At 43.8% G+C, this 19818-nt stretch overlaps 1 protein-coding gene and 1 long non-coding RNA gene across 5 annotated transcripts in view; one reads left to right on the forward strand and one right to left on the reverse strand.

Moving 5' to 3' along the window:
* The window catches only part of LOC138836524 (uncharacterized), a 45880-nt gene that overhangs the window by 14498 nt on the left and 11564 nt on the right, over positions 1–19818 (forward strand). The gene's annotated exons all lie outside the window — the stretch shown is intronic.
* The window catches only part of Sbf2 (SET binding factor 2), a 307904-nt gene continuing 294467 nt past the window's right edge, over positions 6382–19818 (reverse strand). For all 4 annotated transcript variants that reach the window (XM_070035292.1, XM_070035290.1, XM_070035293.1 and 1 more), the window contains 7 exons: positions 16331–16458; positions 15075–15308; positions 13967–14071; positions 12487–12677; positions 11843–11930; positions 8808–8939; positions 6382–8023 (listed from right to left, as the gene is read on the reverse strand). In XM_070035292.1, the coding sequence (XP_069891393.1) occupies positions 7925–8023; positions 8808–8939; positions 11843–11930; positions 12487–12677; positions 13967–14071; positions 15075–15308; positions 16331–16458 (977 nt within the window). In that variant the 3' untranslated portion in view covers positions 6382–7924. The remainder of the gene's footprint in view (positions 8024–8807; positions 8940–11842; positions 11931–12486; positions 12678–13966; positions 14072–15074; positions 15309–16330; positions 16459–19818) is intronic.

Raw genomic sequence — 19818 nt, forward strand, 5'->3', positions numbered from 1 at the left:
GGTGCGTTGTCAGGGCTAGCACCCCCACACGCGGAGGCCCTGGCTCCCAGGACCCTAAGCCCCAGGGGGAGGCTGGTGCAGGGGTGATGGCAGAAAACCCGTACCCCCATGCTAAATTCTGCTAGTGTCAGAGGGGTCACCACAGTCAGGCTGGAGCCAGGTGAGAGGGTCCAGGCCTGGAAGGCTGTTAAGTGCTAATGCCACGCATGTGTGAGTGTGCAGGACCTTGTGCAGGTTGCTTGTATGTGCACAAGATTGTGCATGTCATTCTCCCCGACCCTAGCCTGGCAAACAACCTCCACAGTACCTCCGTCCTCAACTTACCCTTACCTCTCCATGGACTACCCCCTCTCCAGCTTCCTCACCCTGGGCTGCACTGTCACAGCTAGGCACCGGCACTGTGATGCAGTTGTATGATGCTGTATTCATCTCCTTGTGTCACTGTAAACTAGCTACAAATGCAGTGCCTGAAAATAACACATTACTTATCTTACAGCTCTGGAGACCAGTAGTCCAATATAAGTCTTCCTGCGGTGTCAGCACGGGTGCTCAGGCCCATCTTGCTTTTTCCAGCTCCCAGAGGCTGTGCGTTCTTTGGCTCAGGGCCTCTTTGCATCTTCAAGGCCAGCAATGGCTAGCCATGCCTTCCTCCCAAGGCAGCATTCCAACGTTCACTTCTGCCTCGCTCTTCTGCACGGCGCCCGGCTGGCCCTGAGTCCATCAAGTGATCTCAAGGGCAGCTCCTCAGCAGCCTTAATTCATCCTCTGCCATGTGTGGTCACAGGGTCACACTTGTTGGGAAGTAGCGTGTAGAACCAGCGTGATGCTGCCACAGAAACTGTCTATCTCTAGGGTGTGAGTTCTTTGGGTCCTGACCTGTGTTTATCTCACCCAGAGATTTCTGAGGAACAGTCAGTACCAGCACTAAGAGTTTACTGTTGACTAAATCCCACTTTGAGAGTTCATCTTGTACAGCCACTCCTTGACTACAGTGAGGTTGTTCTGATAAGCCCATTCTATGTAGCAAATAGCATGAAGGTGCATGCATGCGCCTAGCCTGCTGCACAACCTCCCTAAGCCACACAGTGCACCACAGAACCCTGGTGGTTTCCTGCATGAATGCAGCAGCAAGGTTGGGGGGGAGGGATAAGCCTGAGGTAAGCCATGAGCCTATCACATGGCTGGTAGGAGAGCTGGTATTACTGACCTGGGAAGAGCAATGCCCAGAGCAAGTTCAGTAAGTGCTGAATGGATGAGGGGAAGGGAGACACTGTGGTTTTGGGTGGCCAGTTCATTCACACAAATTCAGTTTATTCGTCCAAATTCCATCCATAGTTGAGCTCTAATAGACTCATGTATCACTGTTCAGGGAAAAGATCAAAATCCAAAAGCTTTAGTTTTTTTTTTTTTTTTTTTTTTTTACTGAATTTGTATTCCTTGGCTCAATTGTAAAACAAAAATAACAAATTAAGTTGAACCACTATTCAACATTTCAGTTTTCTTTTTCCTTTTTTTCTTCTATGTGTGTGTATGGTCTTGGTACTTGAACTGAGGATCTGGGCACTGTCTCTGAGCTTTTTCACTCAAGGCTAGCACTCTGCCCTTTGAGCCACAGCACTACCTCTGAATTTCTGGTGGTTAATTGGAAATGAGAATCGGAAGGTCTCTCCTGACCAGGCTGGTTTTTGAACCTTGATCTTCAGATTTCAGTCTCCTGAGAAGCTAGGATTATAGGCACAAGCCACAGGAGCCTGGCTTATTTCAGTTTTCATCACCATATATAGGTGAAGCAAACAAGGCTCAGGGATATTAGGAAATTAGGGCCTGAAAGCTAATGACAGCTAGAAGCTTCAACATATGTTGATTTTAGGTAGAAAGTTATCCTTTTGTTCCTTTGTGTCTAGAGCTCCAAAAGAGTAAGTCCCTAGACCTTTGGATGGCCTGGAAAATGTGCCGCTTGGACTGGTCACTGGTCCTCTGCCTTGATGTCTACCACTGTTTGCCCTGTAGCCTGTAGCCCTGCAGGCTGCGTGCCACTGGTGACTAAAGCTGTCCACAACTTCCCCAACAGGCAATTTTGGCACAAGGACCCCCTAGTGGCCTTAGATCTATACGATAGTGGGAGATTCCTGCTCAATGCCCCTTTCCCTCCACTCCCTGGGTGTCACCCCTGCATCATGTCTGGCCATCTCTGCCTGTTCTCATAGGAACTTCCCTAGATTTCTCTTGTACATCAAATCCAGCCATGGTGTCTGCCTCTTAGAGGGTCAGAAATAGCATAAATGGCTTGAGACTTGCCGGATGGGGGCTTGGGAGGACTCACTTGGAGATCTTGGGGAGGAGGATGCTACCCTGGTTGGCATGTGGGTCATGAGGTGGTTCTGGACTCAGATGCTATTTCATTAGTGTGACCATGGGAAATCTCTTGAGCAGAGCAATGCTGTGGCCAGTGTGGTAATATAGGCATTTGATGGATGAGGAGCGGTCAACTCTGCTGGTGCCCTTCAGAGGGTCTGTGAGGTGGGCTGCTACCATAGGTCTGAGGGCCAGAGAGCTCTTTTGGAGAGGCCCTTGTCTCCAGCAGCAGAGGACCAGGTGGTTGAAGATTTTAGTATTGGAGCTGTAGAGCTCAGCCAAGGTAGCTCCATGGGGTGGGGCCCTAGTGAGGCTCTGGATCTTGAGACAGGAGAAAACATGCATGGATGTAAGCCTGGATCACACTAGTGCTGTGGCCTCCCTGGCCCTCTAGACTACAGGGGCGGCCACCTTCCTAGTAAGAGCTGGTGAGACCTGAGCTCTACCCTTTTAGGCCACAGGTAGCCCCCATGGAGCTGCCTCCACTTCCCCTTCTGTATACTGAGGACCTTAATTAGAGTTGAATTCCAGAATAATCTAGGGACATAGCAGGCCAGATAAAAAGAGGGCAGAGAGAGTAGTAAGAATTAACTGTTGCATGTCCTGGCAGAAGCCAGGGAAGTGAGGCTCTTGGACTCAGATTTCAGTGTTTGGTTAAGGGGGCTGGAATGCAGCAATGTGAACTCGAGGGTGCTTTCTGGAGATACCAGACTGAACACCTTAGCCAGGGGCACAGCATTCTCCACTGCATGGCCCTGACAAGTCTGGAACGAGATGGTGACCTTCTTAATACTTTCCAAATTTGTTACACTCATGGTAAGCTGACCAACAAAGGGGCCCATCAAAGCAGGTAATGAGCTCACCTGTGCTTTAATTAGAATCAATGTGCGTTCACAGTTGGAGTAACCTCACATCAGGTTGCTGGCTTACGGTAGGATGAGAACTCTTTCAGTCAGTGGAGGTCAGAATACTCTGTTCCAGGGGCTGGGAAGGTGGCTCAGTGGTAGAGGGCTTGCCTTGCATGCCTGAGACCCTGGGTTCAATTCCTCAGCACCGCATAAGCAAAAAGAAAAAAGGCTGGAAGTGGTGCTGTGGCTCAAGTGGCCGAGCGCTAGCCTTGAGCTGAAGAGACGAGGGACAGCGCCCAGGCCCAGAGTTCAGGCACCACGACCGGACCCCCCTTCCCCCCCTGAAAAAAAAGAATACTCTGTTCCATCACATACTGCCCTTGCTCATGAGCATGGATAGATAGAATGATGTCCCTGGCCTGTAGCAGACAGCAGGGCCACATTGAGTATCCTATGGAGGATAACTCTTCCCCCTGTGGCTATGCGGAGTCGTCGTCTTGCTCTGAATTTGCACAGCCATGGAAATGTGTAGTATAGTGTTTGTGGCTGTGGAAATACACGGTAGAGTAAAACATGTATTTGGGCCAGGTGCTAGTGGCTCATAATCCTACTTAGGGGGCTGAGGATTGGAGGATTGTGGTTTGAAGCTAACATGAGCAGAAAGTCTGAGACTCCATTAATCAGCAAAATGCTAGACTAGAGGCATGGCTCAAGCAGCAGAGCACTAGCCGTGGGCAAGAAAGCTGAACAAGAAAAACTCCAAATCCCTCCCTAAAGTATTTGGTCTTTAGCACATAGTTGCTAAAACACTTTATTGATTTATTATTTTTTTTGAGGAACAGGAGTGTCTGTTATTTATAAAAGCCCTTTTCATACACACCTGAGTTCATGCTGAGAAGTGATTCTGAGTAGAGTTCTAAGACAGCAGCCAGGATGGGGGTCAGTCACCAGAAATACCAAACAAATAAGGTAAGGTATCTCCTGGTATCTTGGGGGAGGGAGAACACCAGCTAGTGGGTTATAAAAACCCTTGAACAGGGGCTGGGAAGGTGGCTCAGTGGTAGAGCGCTTGCCTTGCATGCATGAGGCCCTGGGTTCGATTCCTCAGCACCACATAAGCAAAAAGAAGAAAGCCGGAAGTGGCGCTGTGGCTCAAGTGGTGGAGTGCTAGCCTTGAGCTGAAGAGCTGAGGGGCAGCGCCCAGGCCCAGAGTTCAGGCCCCATGACCGGACCCAAAAACAACAACAACAAAAAACCCTTGAACAATGAGATTTTATGGACTCTCGGAGTTGATTTGCCCTCAGGGTGTTGGAAGGTGGGATGCAATGGGTCCCAAATCTTGCTCTAAGCTTTTAGCATAGTTTATCCCTTATAGAAAGCTGGTAAACATGTCTTCTCAACCTATGAAAAATTTGGAAGCTTCCAAATTTACAGCAGATTGGTCAGAAGTTTTGGAAGCCCCTGGGATTTGCCATTGGTACTTGAAGTATAGATCTTGTGAGGATAAGCCCTCCACTTGTGCAGACTAACACTAGGGAGTAAAGTGTCAGAAACAGAATTGAATTGTTGGGCATCCATTTGTGTAAGAGGACTGAGTGGCATATCAGAATTAGAATCTGAAAGACAGGTGTGCACTGAGTGTGTGTGTGTGTGAATTTTGAGGACTTAAAATATAAAACAGTTCCCTAGTATGTTTTTAAATTTTTTTTTGCTGGTCGTGGAGCTTGAACTCTGGGCCTGGGCACTGTTCTGAGCTCTTCAGCTCAAGGCTAGCACTCTACCACTTGAGCCATAGCACCCACTTCCAGCTTTTTCTGTGTATGTGGTGCTGAGGAATCGAACCCAGGGCCTCATGCATGCAAGGCAAGCGCTCTACCACTAAGCCACCTTCCCAGCCCCTGTTTTTAAAAATTTTTTTGTAATTAGTTTTTTTTTTAACTCTTGAAGTGATTTTGGATCTACTGGATTAAAGTTCCATTACAAATAAACTGGGCACAGTGGTACACACAATCCCAGCACTCAGGAGGCTGAGGCAGGAAGGCAGTGAGTTTAAGGCCAGCCTAAGCAACTTAGTGAGACACTTATTAAAATACATATGGTTTTTGTATATCAGATAGTACATGAACTATTAATCACTACTGTGTTAGTCAGTGCTTAATTATCAGCCTTGGTTGGCATTGCTGAGGTCATTTGCTGATAATTAGCTTGGGATCATTCATAAAGTCCTTATGGTATGATGGTATGAACTCTTAAAACAAATCTGATGAAACTGAGAAGAAATCAGCCATTAGCAGTTGAAGTGCCAGTTGTGGAAGACAGCCATAGGCTTGGGTCACAGTGTGACCTATGTTAATAGTGTCCCCAAACCACTGTGTGGTCTGCATCTTTCTAGAGCTCAGATGCAGAACAGCTCTGTTGTAGGAGTCATGAGAAGGGAGGGCTGTTGCTAAAGGCTGTTGTAAGGTGCCAGACCCTGGTGAGTTGTCATAACCCATTGTTCTTTCTCTTTAACTGAGGAAGGATGGGCTTTAGATGCTGATGCTATGAACACAGCTCCTGGTCAGGCCTCGACCCTGCCCGTTAAGGAGCCAGCCCGGAGCCCCTTGGCTGGTCACATGTGCTCTCTAGAGAAAGGAACTTGAAGGCTCGAGGGAATATCCTGGATCAGAGTGTTCCTGGAAGCTCTGCTTTGGGAACTGCCATTTCTGTAGGCGATGTGAGGAAAACTTCATGGGCTTAGCCAGACTAAATATTGTCTAGAACTACCATCACAGATCATGCATTGCATTGCTGGTTTAACAATTCCCTGACGCAGGAAAGTCTGCTGCCCAACAAGACTTCCATGCCTCATGCTCAAAATTTTCAGATTGCACATACCAGAAAGGGAGAACCTATGACCTAGAAGAGGGAAGAAACAGATTCTCACAGAGCTTACTAGAAGAATGGTGAGGTGGAACCCTGAGTGAGAACTTTGGCCCCCGACAGTAGTGTACCCAGAACTCAGGCCAGCATATCCAGCATCTTTGTTGCTATGTGAGCAATGACATGACAAAACCAAGGCACCTGTGAGTCATGCTTTGCTTATCCTAACCTTCTGCCAAAATGTAGGAATCCTGAACATCCCCCTGCTGTGCTGTGTGCTGTAGAATGAGCTTATTCCACAGTACACGAGGGACACTTTCATGAAGAAATAAATTCAATTCAAATTTATTAGTGAATGTAAGGCATGTAAAGCCTTCATGAAAGTTAAAAGAATCCAGTTACAAAAGAAGCGCTGTGTACAATCTCAAAAAGCTGGAAGTACAATGGGATCCATATTTTACAAAGTACAAAAATTATTTCATATACAAAGAAAAATACAAATAATGTGCAAAACCCACATTTTTCTCAGGTGGCAATTTATAAAATGAATATGATAGAAAATCCTTCATTCTTATCCCCCACTTTATATATTAACACAGTTCTATTTTCTAGTGAGGATAATTTTAAGTTTGAAAAATCTGATTTTAATCTACAAAGAAGTTTCTATTTTTTTTAAAAAGGGAATCTTTCATTACTGAAGTCTTATGAATGGATCTGTTCAGTTAATTTTATATTAAATTATAAGCAGGCTATCTGAAAACAAGGATACAGGAATATGTACACATTTTTTGAAATATTAGTTTGGTATTTAACATATTAACATTTGAAAACAAACACAACTGATCTGGCCAGCTGGCCCAGGCTGGTATCAGTGGCTATGTGGAGAGGCTGTTCCTGCTCACCTTGAGGCTGAACAAACACAAGGTATCTGTCATAAGAAGGAGAGTCTAAGAACAGACTTCGAATGTGCGCAGCTTTTGGGTACTTTCCCTGTCATGGTACCACCTTGTCACAAGCATTGTGTGGTCGTAAGTAATGGCTTCAGTCTTTTCCAATTTCTTTACTTGATAGGAGTTCAGTGCGAGTATGAGTTAGTGCATTCAGCTCTTTGCATGTTATTTTGTCTAAGGAACTGTCCAGGAGTAGAAGAACATGCAGGAGCACAGGCCCTGCATCCCTAGAGTAGCTCTGGTCTGGAGGACTCCTCTTAGAAGCAGTTTTCCCGCATAGGCCTGGTCAATGTTGCTCCATCCCCTAGCCAAGTCATCCCACCCCCCCAACTCAGGACAACCTTGTATGCTTCTTCTTTGCCTGCCACTGAGCAGTGATGTTCTCTTGCTGTGAACCTTAATGGCAGAGCAGGGCCCGTGGAAGCACCTTTTGGCAGCACCAGAAAACTGAGCACTTCAAAGGTTAGGCAAAAGGGCAGGGACTTCTGATGGGAAATCTATGTAGGACATAAGATGATCTTTGGAGGGTTTTGATTTTTTTTCTTGTTAAAAACACTCCAAGGAACTATGACTGGGAAATAAAGAAGACCTTCATATGAGAAGTGGTAGTCATTTTGCCTAGGGGGAAAGAGGACAGTAGTTCAGAATATTCTCCTGATTCTTAACCACTTAGGTCCTGTTAGAACTATCAGTGCAACATACAGAGATGATCTGGAGCTCTTCACCAGACCTGTGTGATGCATCCATTAGATAAAGTGAACGTAGCAAGTGTTGTAAGAGGGGCTGGGTAAGATGGGGTAGAAAGGAGAATCGAGAAGCTCAGGCCCTAGGATGACTCTCCATCCACCCAAGCTTTTCTTTCCATATGGCAGCTTAGCTTTCCACTTCTGCTTAGGATGACAATGGGCATCAGGCATCAGATATACAGCTCTGGATCCTGTCTATCCACTGCTGGGCACTTGGCCCATCCTGGGCACAGAAGTTATACACACGTTTGCTGGTCTTGAGCTGTAAAACCAAACAACAGAGAAGCTTATGATGGGTAGAGTTGTTTTGTGTCTTTGGGCAAGCAGCAAATCAATTCCTGAGACCTTCCTTTACATGCTGCCCCGCAACTACTGTCTTCTCCTCCCCCTTCTTTATGGTATCATCACTGCCTTTAGCACTTTACTCTTCTCATTTCCAAGGTCACAGGGAATGTGAATGGGGGAGAAAAGGGGCAGAGAGAGGGGGACATGAGGAGAGTTTTCTGGGCCCACCTCTGACTGGTGTGGGGAAGAATCAGTAAAGTCATCATCCTTACTTTGAAATTAGCCTCTGTGTCCCCTTTCTTCAGTTGGTACTAAAGGAAGCCCAGGGCCAGGGAAATGGCCTCATGGCCTGAGCAGGGTCCTGGAATGTGACCTCTGCTCTTTATAGAGCCCTACGTGACTATTAAGGATTAGATAAGTCTCTGCTTCAGCACTGATGCAGATGTTAGGGCAGAATTATGTATGACTAAGAACAGGCTTTTTGTTTGGGGTCAGGAGGAAAACCACTGGATATAGAAGCAGCAGCAGCTGTTGTTGAAGGCAGGTGGTGACTGACAGCATTTTACAAGGTATTCTTCCATGTGTGGTCCTGAGAAGCAGAGGCACCTAGGAGAAGTCAGGCTTGGGATGAGAGTGCTGATTTCAAGTTCTGGAACATTGCTCACAGCCAGGACTATCACCCATCTGTGGTGCCTACCAACTGCTCTGAGGGCCCATAATTCTTGCAGATGGAAAACAGCAAAGAACTAGGGTCAACTTACATCAAAGAACGCCTTGTCACTTGTGTGCTTTGGGGCCCCCATGCTGGGGCTGGCAGGAATGACCATCTCCACTTCGGCCAGATCAATGTGGCCTTTACAGCTCGTGTCCTCACCCGAGTCATAGTAGCGTAGCTAGGACCAAAAGGATGCAGGTGAGACACAAGAGACACAGAAAGGGAAAAGAGCATTGTTTTCCAAACTGTATTTGATTACTTCCTCTGTATCTTGCTTAATTATATATGCTAAACCTAGAAGAATATGGAGAAAATGAGTAAGAGTCACTTCTAGGAAGGGAAGCTAGATGGGAAATGAACTGGTGGGAAAACTGTTTAGATATTATTTTTAAAAAGCAAGCTGCCAAATAGCATGAAGATATAAATTCCCAAGAACCCATCTGGACACTGTGGCATGCACCTGTCATTCCACATATAGTGGAAAGTTTAAATTGGTGGAATACTGGTCCAGGCAGAGGCCAAAAATGTTTAGAGGTATGGCTCAATCAGTAGTAACGTACCTGCCTAGCAACTGCAAAGCCCTACCATCCTGGAAACTACCATACTGGAAAAAAAAAGTTCCCATTTAGCCAGTTGTTGGTGCCATATGCCAGTAACCCTAGCTATTCAGGAGGCTAAGATCTGAGAGGATTGCAGTTCAAAGCCAGCATAGAAAGTCTATGAGCCTCTTATCTCCAATTAAGCACCAGAAAACCAGAAGTAGTGCTGGGGCTCAAAGTAGTAGAGCACTAGCTTTGAGCAAAACAGCTCAGGGACAACACCAAAGTCCTGAGGAGTTCAAGCCCCACAACCACCACCACCAACAAAAATAACGTTTGACAGATGAAATTTTTTAGATTTCTATAAAATGTTTTAGTCTGTTGTAATAATCATGTATTCCTTTTGGAATAAGAAAAAAATGGCAAAGCTCGCTGGACTTCAGTGCACAGGAATGCCTGGTGTTTCCATCTCTGCAGGCCAGTCTCAGACTTCTCTCTCTCTTCCCTCAGGCATGGTATGAGTACGACTAAATGGAAAAACTATATACCTTCCATATTAAAGAAATCTAAAAGATTGGTAAGAATGCAAGTATAATTTGATGCAATTTTCAATTACAGAAAAATAACATTTCTACATTATATTTAGTGGTTTAATGAAACTTTTCTACAGAGGATAGGCTCTATGATTTTAGAGACACTGCTATTTTAAAGCACAGTTCTGAAAAAGGAGTCTATTTGTATATTTTAAAATGCTTAGACAGGCGCATAGCTGTAATCCTAACTACTCAGGAGGCTAAGATCTGAAGTTTCTGGTTTGAAGCCAGTCTGGACAGGAAAGGCCATAAACTTTTATCTCCAATTAACCACCAAAAAAGCCAGAAGTGGAGCTGTGGTTCAAGTGGTAGAATATTACTAGCCTTGAGCAAAACAGCTCAGGGACAGCGCCCAGGCTCTGAGTTCAAGGACTAACCTTTAAGAAACCCCTCAAGAAGAGGCAAAAGTGGCCCCCTGATACAGGCTTCATCTGTACGGGGTCCCACGAAAGCACAATAGGATTAATAGTCTAGGTCTTTTACAGCAGACCTCACTGCACAGATGGAGTCAGTATGCCTCAGGCTGCCTGGCCTGTGATGAGACCATAGTGGGCATGCAATGCCCACTCATGAAAGGCATACAGAGGCAAGAGGTTTGGGTGGAGTCCTTCTTCTTTGAGATCACTGGATGCCAAGACTAATCTCAGCTGCTAGAGCAATTGCTACAAACTTTACAATGGTCAAAGATTTCCTAACATGGTCAGCAAGGTCCAGTCAAGTACTTGCTTATTGTGAATTCCAGGGCTGAGTAGACATATGCCCCTCTGACTGTTTTGGACTCTGCCCCTGCCATTTCCTTTTTTAAACTGAGGTTGAACTCAAGTTTTGTGCTGGTTAGGCAGGAGCCCTAATAATGAACCATGCCTCCAGTCCAGGTATGCCCCCTTGCTTTTTGTCAGCTGCAGGGCTTGAACTCAGGGCCAGGGTGCTGTACCTGAGCCTCTTGTGCTCAAGGCTAGTGTTCTACAGTGCCACTTCCAGTTTTTGAGTGGTTAATTGAGATAAGAGTCTCACTGGGATTCTTCTGTTCCGGGTGGCTTCAAATGACGATCCTTAGATCTCAGCCTCCTGAGTGGCTAGGATTACAGGTGTGAGCCACTGAAATCCGACTTCCAGCCCTCATTTTTTTTTTTTTGCACGAGTTATTTTTGAGATAGGGTTTTTCTGCCTGGGCTATAATCTGCCTATTTTCTGTTCTAGCTAGTATGACAGGTGCATGCCACCATGCCCAGCTTCTTCCTTTTGAGATGATATCTCATGGCCTAGAACTGTAAACCTTTCTCTCTCTCTCTCAGCCTCCCACATAGCTAGGATAACACAAGCATGTGCCACTGTGCCCAGGTATTGACTGAGAAGGGTCTTGAAATGGGATCCTCCTGAAATGGGCAGGCCTTGCACTGGTATCCTTCTGATATAAACCTTCTAAGGTTTTACTATCTTTGGGGGCAGTGGTGTCTTTTTATAGTAACTAGTACAGCAACATGCACAGAGGTGGGGTGCAATAAATGCTGAATCCATTCAATCACAAGTGGATATTTCTGCCGTAAGGCTGAAGGGCACCTGTATTCTGGGGAGTACAGACAGGTTTACACATACTTGAAGTATGTACATAACAGGCTGAAGTCCTCAGGTGCTTCCTGACCCGGCTGTTAAGAGTAGGAGATAGATAACTGAGCATTAAAGAAGAGTCCTAGTTGGTCTGTACATGCTGGACACCACTGTCCTGCCTCGACTGCATGCACCACGTAGGGACTACTTTGGAATTGCCTTCTGAAGACTGCTACCCTGGCTTGGGGACAGCTTGGGCCCTCGAGGAGCCCCCAGCTGTGTACAGAAGACCCTCACAGAACAATGTGTACCTGAGAAATTATCTGTTGAGAGCCACACAATACCAGGGGACTAAGGTTACCCTAGAGAGAAGTAATTTCTTTAGGCTTAAACAGAATTACCTGATGTTTCGTTATATCTAAAACAAACCAACGGGGTTTCCAGCCTTTCAGCAGAGCTCCTCTTTTATACAGTGTTCCCTCAAAGGACCTAGAAGAAATGGCAATAGAACAGTTTTGATTTTTCATCTAAAAATGCTATGGAAGGATATGTTGCTTTTCTTCGTCAATTTTCCATGCTCCTAGATGATCCCATACTGGCCAGTTCTCCCTGGAGTTTTGCTTCTCCATCTCTAGGGAGCACCATGCTTGCCAGGTTAGGAATGACTGAAGCAGAGCTGGAAGCAGACCGAAGCCTGAAGACACTGTGTAACTGGCATGCCCTTGGCTGTCCTATGTGAACAAATTCCTTTTGGCTTCAGCCAGCACGACTGGTATTTCCTTTTACCACTGAAAAAGTGCTGACTAATACATACACTCAAAAGCTCTGGCAGAAGTAATAACAATTAGGAATCAACCACAATTAACATTTTGGCATTGTTTTACTTGTAATATTTTTCCTCTTCAAATAACCATATAAAGCTTTTAGAAAATCCTGAGGAATGAAAGCAAATCCATTTCCCATTTACAAAAGGCTGTGCTGCACAGCCTAGCTCAGAGGGACCTGTGAGCTTTCTGAGCACACTGAACAGGGTTCAGCAACTCACCTGTTTTCATCATTCTTGGATGTGTACTGGCTGTAGAGCGTGGCAGCCCTGCGTTCCACCCCATTGGATGGGGAGATGCTGGTATTCTCGTCACCCACATTGCTCTCTGGGAGGTGCAGCATAGGCCTCTTCTGATAGGAAGGTACGTTGGTAGACATAATTCCTGGGGATCCCAGTGGGTATCTTTGGGACTGAAAATGAGAATAGGAGATAGGAGAGCTTTAAAGAGACTTGAAACGACTGAAATTTCACCTACATGAATTTACCCCAAGGAAAAAAATTAGACTAACGAACAAAGATGCATGTATAAAGATACTTGTTCTGGGGTTATTTATAATAAAACTTTTAGGCAAGCCAAATACATATGATATTTCTATATGATGCAATTCTAGGAAGCTACTAAAATATACTGATTTTTACACAGTGAAGGATATATATTTTAACATTAAGTAAAAAGGAAGATTTATAGTATATAATTTCTTTAATATGAACATTTAGAAGTGTGATGGCATAGTATCTTATTTCTGTTATAAATTGTGATTTGATTTTTATCTATTTTACAACAATGTATTACCATATTAAAATAAGTAGATTTAATAGGCATAATCAGAAAAAATCAAGTATTTCATCTTTTGGGATAAAAGGCATAAAGGCATTACCTATCTGGCCTGTGCAATAATAGCTTCTGAAATGCCTTTTGAAGGCAGGAGACAGAGCCTAGAGAAAGAGCCCCTTGAAGAGTTTTCTTTTTTTTCTTCTTGACCTATCCTTCCTGATATGCTCCTCTGAACACTTATCTGTCTTGCTTTCCCTTCTGTTGCATCTAAAGTAAATCTGCTGTGGGTATGCAGCTGTGAGATTCTTTACCTTGTCCCCATGCATGAGATGTGGGGGACCCACCCCCCAACAGTGTAGACTGGATAGGATATATGATCTGGTACTCAGCATAGTAACTTGTACATATTATTTGCTTGATAAATGTTCCTTAAATCAGAAACAGAATATGGAGTGTGAGAAGCAGAAAATGAAGTATTTGGTTTAAAATATTTCTTTGATAAATGTTTCTTAAATCAGAAACAGAGAGGGGAGTGTGAGCAATAGAAAGTAGTGTATTCTATCATTTTAAAGTATTTTAATTTTCTCTCTCTGCTTCTTTCTCTGGAGCAAACATGGCTTTGGCATTCCCCTCCTCCCTTGTGTCATAAAACAAAAGCTGAAACCACAAAGGCACCAAGACAGAAAAGAACCCAGTAATTTCCCCTGGAATCGGTGCCCTGAAACCTAAGTATTATGTCACTGTGGTAAAGTGAGACACTCAGGAAATATTCAGGCATTTGGGGCTTTCTTCCCTGGATACCAGGACATGACCTCTCCCTTTCTATCCTTCTGATTGTATACTCCTTGGGTCCTGTGACCTGTGGCAGCGGGCCCCACCTAATCTAGCACCCTCTATAGCTCAGAGGTGTCTATGATAACTCACATGGTCTATTCTTGGCTCTTCCTTAAGGTCCGCTGTTACCTTTTCCCACAACTGGTGCCACTTCTCTGGGGTTTGGTTCAATTTATGCTCCAGTTTTTCGATTTCCTGTAGAGAAATGAAAAGAGGTTTCCAAAAGATCAGTGTTTCACAGGTTAGGGTTATGCCCCAGAGCGGTTTCTTGTACTGGACCTAGACAAACAGCCAGGCCAAAGGGGAGCTGAAGAGGGTGGGAAATATGTGATTTCTGAGGTCTCCCAAGGTAGGAAGATTGGTGAGAGCATGAGCTGGCATAAAAGATCATTAGCACCTGTCATCAGGTATTTTGTTTTTGGGGTTCAGACTGGCTTAATTAAATAGCAAAAAATATAAATGTGTCCCAAACACAATCACCTTCTCATGGGTCAGCCCATGATAAATTTGATGGCTAAACCAAAATGCCAACACCATAATGTCACCTCTGTGGCTAGGAGTTGAGAATTCTGTCCTTGACACAGGAGCCTTTCAACTCTGACTCAAACTATATACATGGAAAGAATGAACCAAGAGATGCTCAAGGAAGTGGATTTCCCTTTGGACAGGCATCTAGCTCAGTGCCCTAATGCAACACACTCCTTCTGGTTAGAAAATCAGAGGACTCTTAAGAAGTATCTGCCCCACATTAGGGCTCAAAAACATTCCTTAGGGTGACTACTGACAGAATACTGCTTGCAGAAGGTAGTTGGCAGTCATCCCATCAGGCCATCAGTTACCCACACTCCTTACCAGAGGAAGTAAAGCACCCACAAAAGCTTTAGTCCAGACCTGACTAAGCTGAATGGACAGCTAAAACAGTTGGGAAGCTATTGAATGGAACTCCATTTGTATTTGCTCAATTGTTTCCTTGTAATCCTAGGAAGTCTTTTATTGAGGTTCCTTTACCATAGTTGTATATGGTATCCTACTGATGCAGGATAGCACATCTGATTTCTTCAGAAGTCCTGCCTCTAACTCCATCCCAGAGTGAGAGCAGCAGTCGAAGCTTGTAAGCCAGTCTTGGCCAAGCCTGGTTCCTGAGTGTTTCTGAGGTCCATGGTGCCTGTAGGTTATGTATCTACCTGTGTTGACTTACACTGAAAAGGCTGGTGAGAGCATCGGGCTGAGTACAGCAGACATCATCATAGCATGGCCACACTGTTCTCCTTTGGCTCTGGGGTCCAGCTCTTCCAGCCAGATCGGACTCTTCAGAGGGGAAGTGTTTAGGGGCCAGCATCATCCAGTCATATGAAGGCCCTGCAGACAGGGTCTCCTCTATATAGTAATCCCACTTCTTGAGGCTGGAGACATTTACATTAGGCTTCAGGGCCTGTTTAAAGAAAACTCTGAAATGTAGTTTTTTTTCTTGGGCTCAGAATACCCTGACAGGCTATCCATTGACATTCTCAGGACCCAAGTGAATGCATGGAGGTTCAGACATCACCCATATAAATATTTAAAAGTTATTCATCAAGATACTGTCCACCCTTAATACCTGGAAGGCCAGGTTTAAAAAAAGAATTTCTGTATTCTACATGAAGTGGGAGCTTCCAGTGAGCTGGTTCCAGCTCCCAGTCTTTGGCAATAACACTCCTCCCACCTTGACCCAGCATGAATGCTAAAACCCAGCCTATGAAGCAAAACTGTCTGCTGCCTGCTAAACAGCATTTTTTTTTTTTTTTGGCACAACCTTTGGGCTTAGGGGTATAAGCACTAGTTTGGGAGGCAGATTTGGAGAAATAGCTGTGAGTGGCCTGAATTTGGGCAAGGAAATTTCAGGGTAACTAAAGTATGACTTTGGGCATTTGAGTACTTGACATTGGTCTCTTGAGGAGAATGTAGCTGGAGGAAGGTCCTAAATGCATTGGGCCCAGAATAGGGGCCTCCTCTATCTCCTACATTGGAGCAGTACCGCTGATCAAACCTACCTGCTCGCAGAGTCTCTATTATGCAGCTACACATGGCAGAGTGTTTTGCCCTGAGATACCCATCCTTATTAGGCTGGCTCCACATGCCCCTGCTTCCCACACTGGTCCTCTCAAGGGTTACAGATAATAAGAAAAAACTCCAAAAGCATTTTAGATTTTCTTTCAGGTTGGGTTATTAGCTCCATCTTAACTCTTGACATTATCCTTTCTAGGTTTTAGGGGTAACCTAATTTTTTTTGGGCAAGAATTTAGTGATTCATTTCTATCACAACACAAACTTATAGCAGCTCCAGCTTTTAAATAGCTTTTTGGTATCAGACTTAGCTTAAATATTTATGAAAATGTAAACAGCTTATATATACTAAAACTAAAGAAAACATTAACATGAAATATTTTGAAAATGAGCGATGATTTCTTACTCTACCTCTATTTCCACTGGTGAATATAAATAATTAAAGAAAATGGGACTCCGCTTGTGCATTCTGTCAATGCACTCCCAAATACAAATTCCCTTCTTGGCATGCTTGTCTCCTTTATCATCAAATAAAGTTCCTACAAATAAATACAATGGAATGAAGTTAACATTTTACCTGAAAGTATGATATATGTAATAGATGAAAATGAAATGTTGCTGTTTTAGAGCCATATGAAATACATGTACAGAAACCTTACAAGGTAACTGCAGTCTAAAGGCAGAAGTAACTTTACAGCTATGTAGAAACAAAACAGAGTGGAAGGAAAACAAACTGGTTAAGTTTTCTAGGCAATGAGCAGTACATTACTCCTACTCTGTATCCTGCAAATGTATCTGTAGTGGCTTGAATTCAGGGCCTAGACACTGTTCCACAGCTCTACTTCTGGCTTCTTAGTGGTTAATTGAAGAGTCTCACACAACCTTTCTTGCCCGGGCTGGCTTTGAACCATGATCTTCAGATCTCAGCCTTTTCAGTAGTTAGTGTTAAGGGAGTGATCAGCTTGCACTTGGCAGCCCTATACATTTTTTTTCAAGAGAAAACAAAGACTTAAAAGTTAACTTGATGTAACTCAATTAAAAACCTAATTTTGTGTTTCTTTTTTTAAGTTGTTGCCCGTTATAAAGTCATTTAAAGCCTTTTCATGTCTAGCAGATAAATGATATTCATGGAAAAGAGGAGACAGGGTGTGTTTCTGTATCCTTGGGTGCTTAAAACAAAGGCATAAGTTAGTGGGGGCATTTAAGGGTTTTCTGACACCACTTTCATACCTTTCAAAATAGATACTGGATTGCTCACATGAGCCTACTTTTATTTTTTAATGGGGGAGGAAGACATGTCAGGATGAGGCAGGAAGAATTTTTGTAAAAGGCCTGGAAGGATTTATCTCTTAACAGCACTGTCTTTCTTTAAATGAGATAACTGAGCTTAAAGTCAAGAATTTTGCCAGTTTATTAGAAAAGTTCAAAGCAATACAAATTCTCTAATATGTGGGGTCCTTTAACTAATGAATTTTTTTTCCTACCTCCTCTCCACCTGTTATTTTTTGCTGGTACCAGGGTTTTAACTCAGGGCTTAGTGCTCACCCAGCTTACTGGCTGGTTGATCTACCAGTTAAGGATTTTTGTTGGCTATTTTGGAAATGAAGTCTGGTGTACTTTTCTGCTCAGGCTGGCTTTGAACCTTGATCCTCTAAATCTTGGCTTCCTGAGTAGCTAAGGTTACAGGTGTGAGCCATGGGGACTTTGATTCTTTACTGCAGAGTCCATTGCAATGGTTCTAAACCTTAAGTCAAATTAAAAAACAAAGGCGTAAAATCCCCAAGCCCCCAAACTCCTCAATTTTCAGATTCACCTGAGACCAATTATCTCAGAATCTCTTGGGATGGGCCTCGGCTATGAAGCATTTTAAGACTTTCCCAAGTGACTCCAGTGCTCAAAACTGAGACTGTACTAGAGGTTAGAGTGAACCTTTTTTTTTTGGTCAGTCATGGGGCTTGAACTCTGAGCCTGGGCACTGTCCCTCAGCTTTTCAGCTCAAGACTAGCTCTCTACCACATGAGCCACTTCCGGTTTTCTGGTGGTTTATTGAAGATAAGAGTTTCATGGCTTTTCCTGCCAGGGCTAGCTTTGAACAGCAATCCTCAGATCTCAGCCTCCTGAGTAGCTAGGACTACAGGCGTGAGCCACTGGCACCCAGCTCTAGAGAGAACTTTTAAAGACCACTCACTTATCTTTCCATTTGAGAGGGGGCATTGATTAGAGTCTTACGTGGCAGTAAAGCCCCATGTGAAATAGGCACTGGACACCTTTGCAGACAGCAAGAGAGTGAGCTGAAACCATAAGTCAATTCAAGAACTGGCCTTCCCTTCCTCAGTGATCCCCTTTCTCCATTCTAGTGACAACTGGTAAATGGATCCAAGAACAATGGGCTTTTCTTACAATGTCCAACTGGCTGTCTTAATATGTGTATATGAAAAGGGAACAACTTAAAAACAGCTCACAAAATCAAACAGATTACCTTAAAAATAGTTCATATCATTTGACTAGTGTCAGATTCCATCAGTTTATAATCCTACAATCCATTATTACAATCATTATTATGTAGTATTATCTAATCACCATTATAATCTCTATTTATTACTCTTCAAAGACAAGGGAGAGTTCATGGTATTTAGGATTTTCTGATGAAATCTTAATTATGACTGATGCATCCCATCAGCAGTGATTGAGGGTCCTACTCTTTTGATCTTGGCAGGTAAAAGGTTAGTTACTACAGCTGTTCCTAAATGATGTTTCACTGTGTAAATTTCATATTTCCTGTGTCTCCTAACATAACAGGAACAGACCCCAAGCTGGCAATCCAGACTAGGCTGGGGATACAAAAATCAGGCTTCTTTGATGCTAATTAGGAAAGTGGCCCTTAGGCCATTTGTCCAGAGAGTGGGGAAGAGAGAGGGCTCTTCAGCAATGACACTCTAGGATCCTAAATGCATGTTATGTATTTTATGAAAAAAACATGAGATTAGGACACAGGATAGGAATTGCATTTTCAAGCCATCATGATCTTTCAATACATACCAACTATATTCCTTTACATAATTTAATCCTTTCATTTTGTTTAATTTATGAGTAAGAAGTAGACAAATAGCCTTTACTGGTTTTTCAGATGAGAAAACTGGTGCTCAGAGAGATGAAACAGTTTTCCAGCATCACCAATACTTTCTAACTTAGTTCAATGTGTTCTCTATCCACTGTACCAGCAGTGTTAGCCTTGATAGCATAGTGGAATTATCTGGGTACTTTAGCAAGTTATGGCTGTCCTAGGACCTACCACCAGATTCTGACCTGGTTGGCTGGAGGTATTTCCTGGGTGTTGTGAGCTTTAGAGAAGTTCCCAGGTGATTCTAATGTTGAGTCAAGTTTGAGAATCATAGTGTTAGGTCTTGCTGCTTTTCTGATTGAGAGCCATCTGCTAAAGTAGAAGCCTTGGCTTTGGCTATATTTTCATGCTGCTAAGGTAATTGCTAACCAGTTTAATTAGCAAAACATAAGCCTATTTAAGAACCAAACACTGGATGCCAGTGGCTTGCACTTGTAATCTTGACTACTCAAGAGGCCCAGATCTGAAGATTGTGGTTCAAAACCAGCCAGGGCTGGCAAGTCCCTGAGATTCTTAGGTCCAATGATCCACCAGAAAAGCTAGAAATGGAGCTGTGGCTGTGATAGCTTTTTCACTCAGGTTAATACTCTAATTCCATGAGTCTGCAGGTATAAACAAAATGGTGGCCAGTTGGATTAGTAGTCCCTACCAGAAAGTGTGAAATGTAGTAGGCAACTTCAAAGGCCTGCCCTAGAAAGTATTTTTTTATGTCAGATTTTAAATGAGATTTTTGGCAACTATTTTCTTGTATATTTTCTCCTATGATACATAGGATATA

Source organism: Dipodomys merriami, unplaced genomic scaffold, assembly GCF_024711535.1.
Source record: "Dipodomys merriami isolate MVZ:Mamm:240054 unplaced genomic scaffold, mDipMer1.0.p SCAF_25, whole genome shotgun sequence".
Classification (NCBI taxonomy): Eukaryota; Metazoa; Chordata; class Mammalia; order Rodentia; family Heteromyidae; genus Dipodomys; species Dipodomys merriami.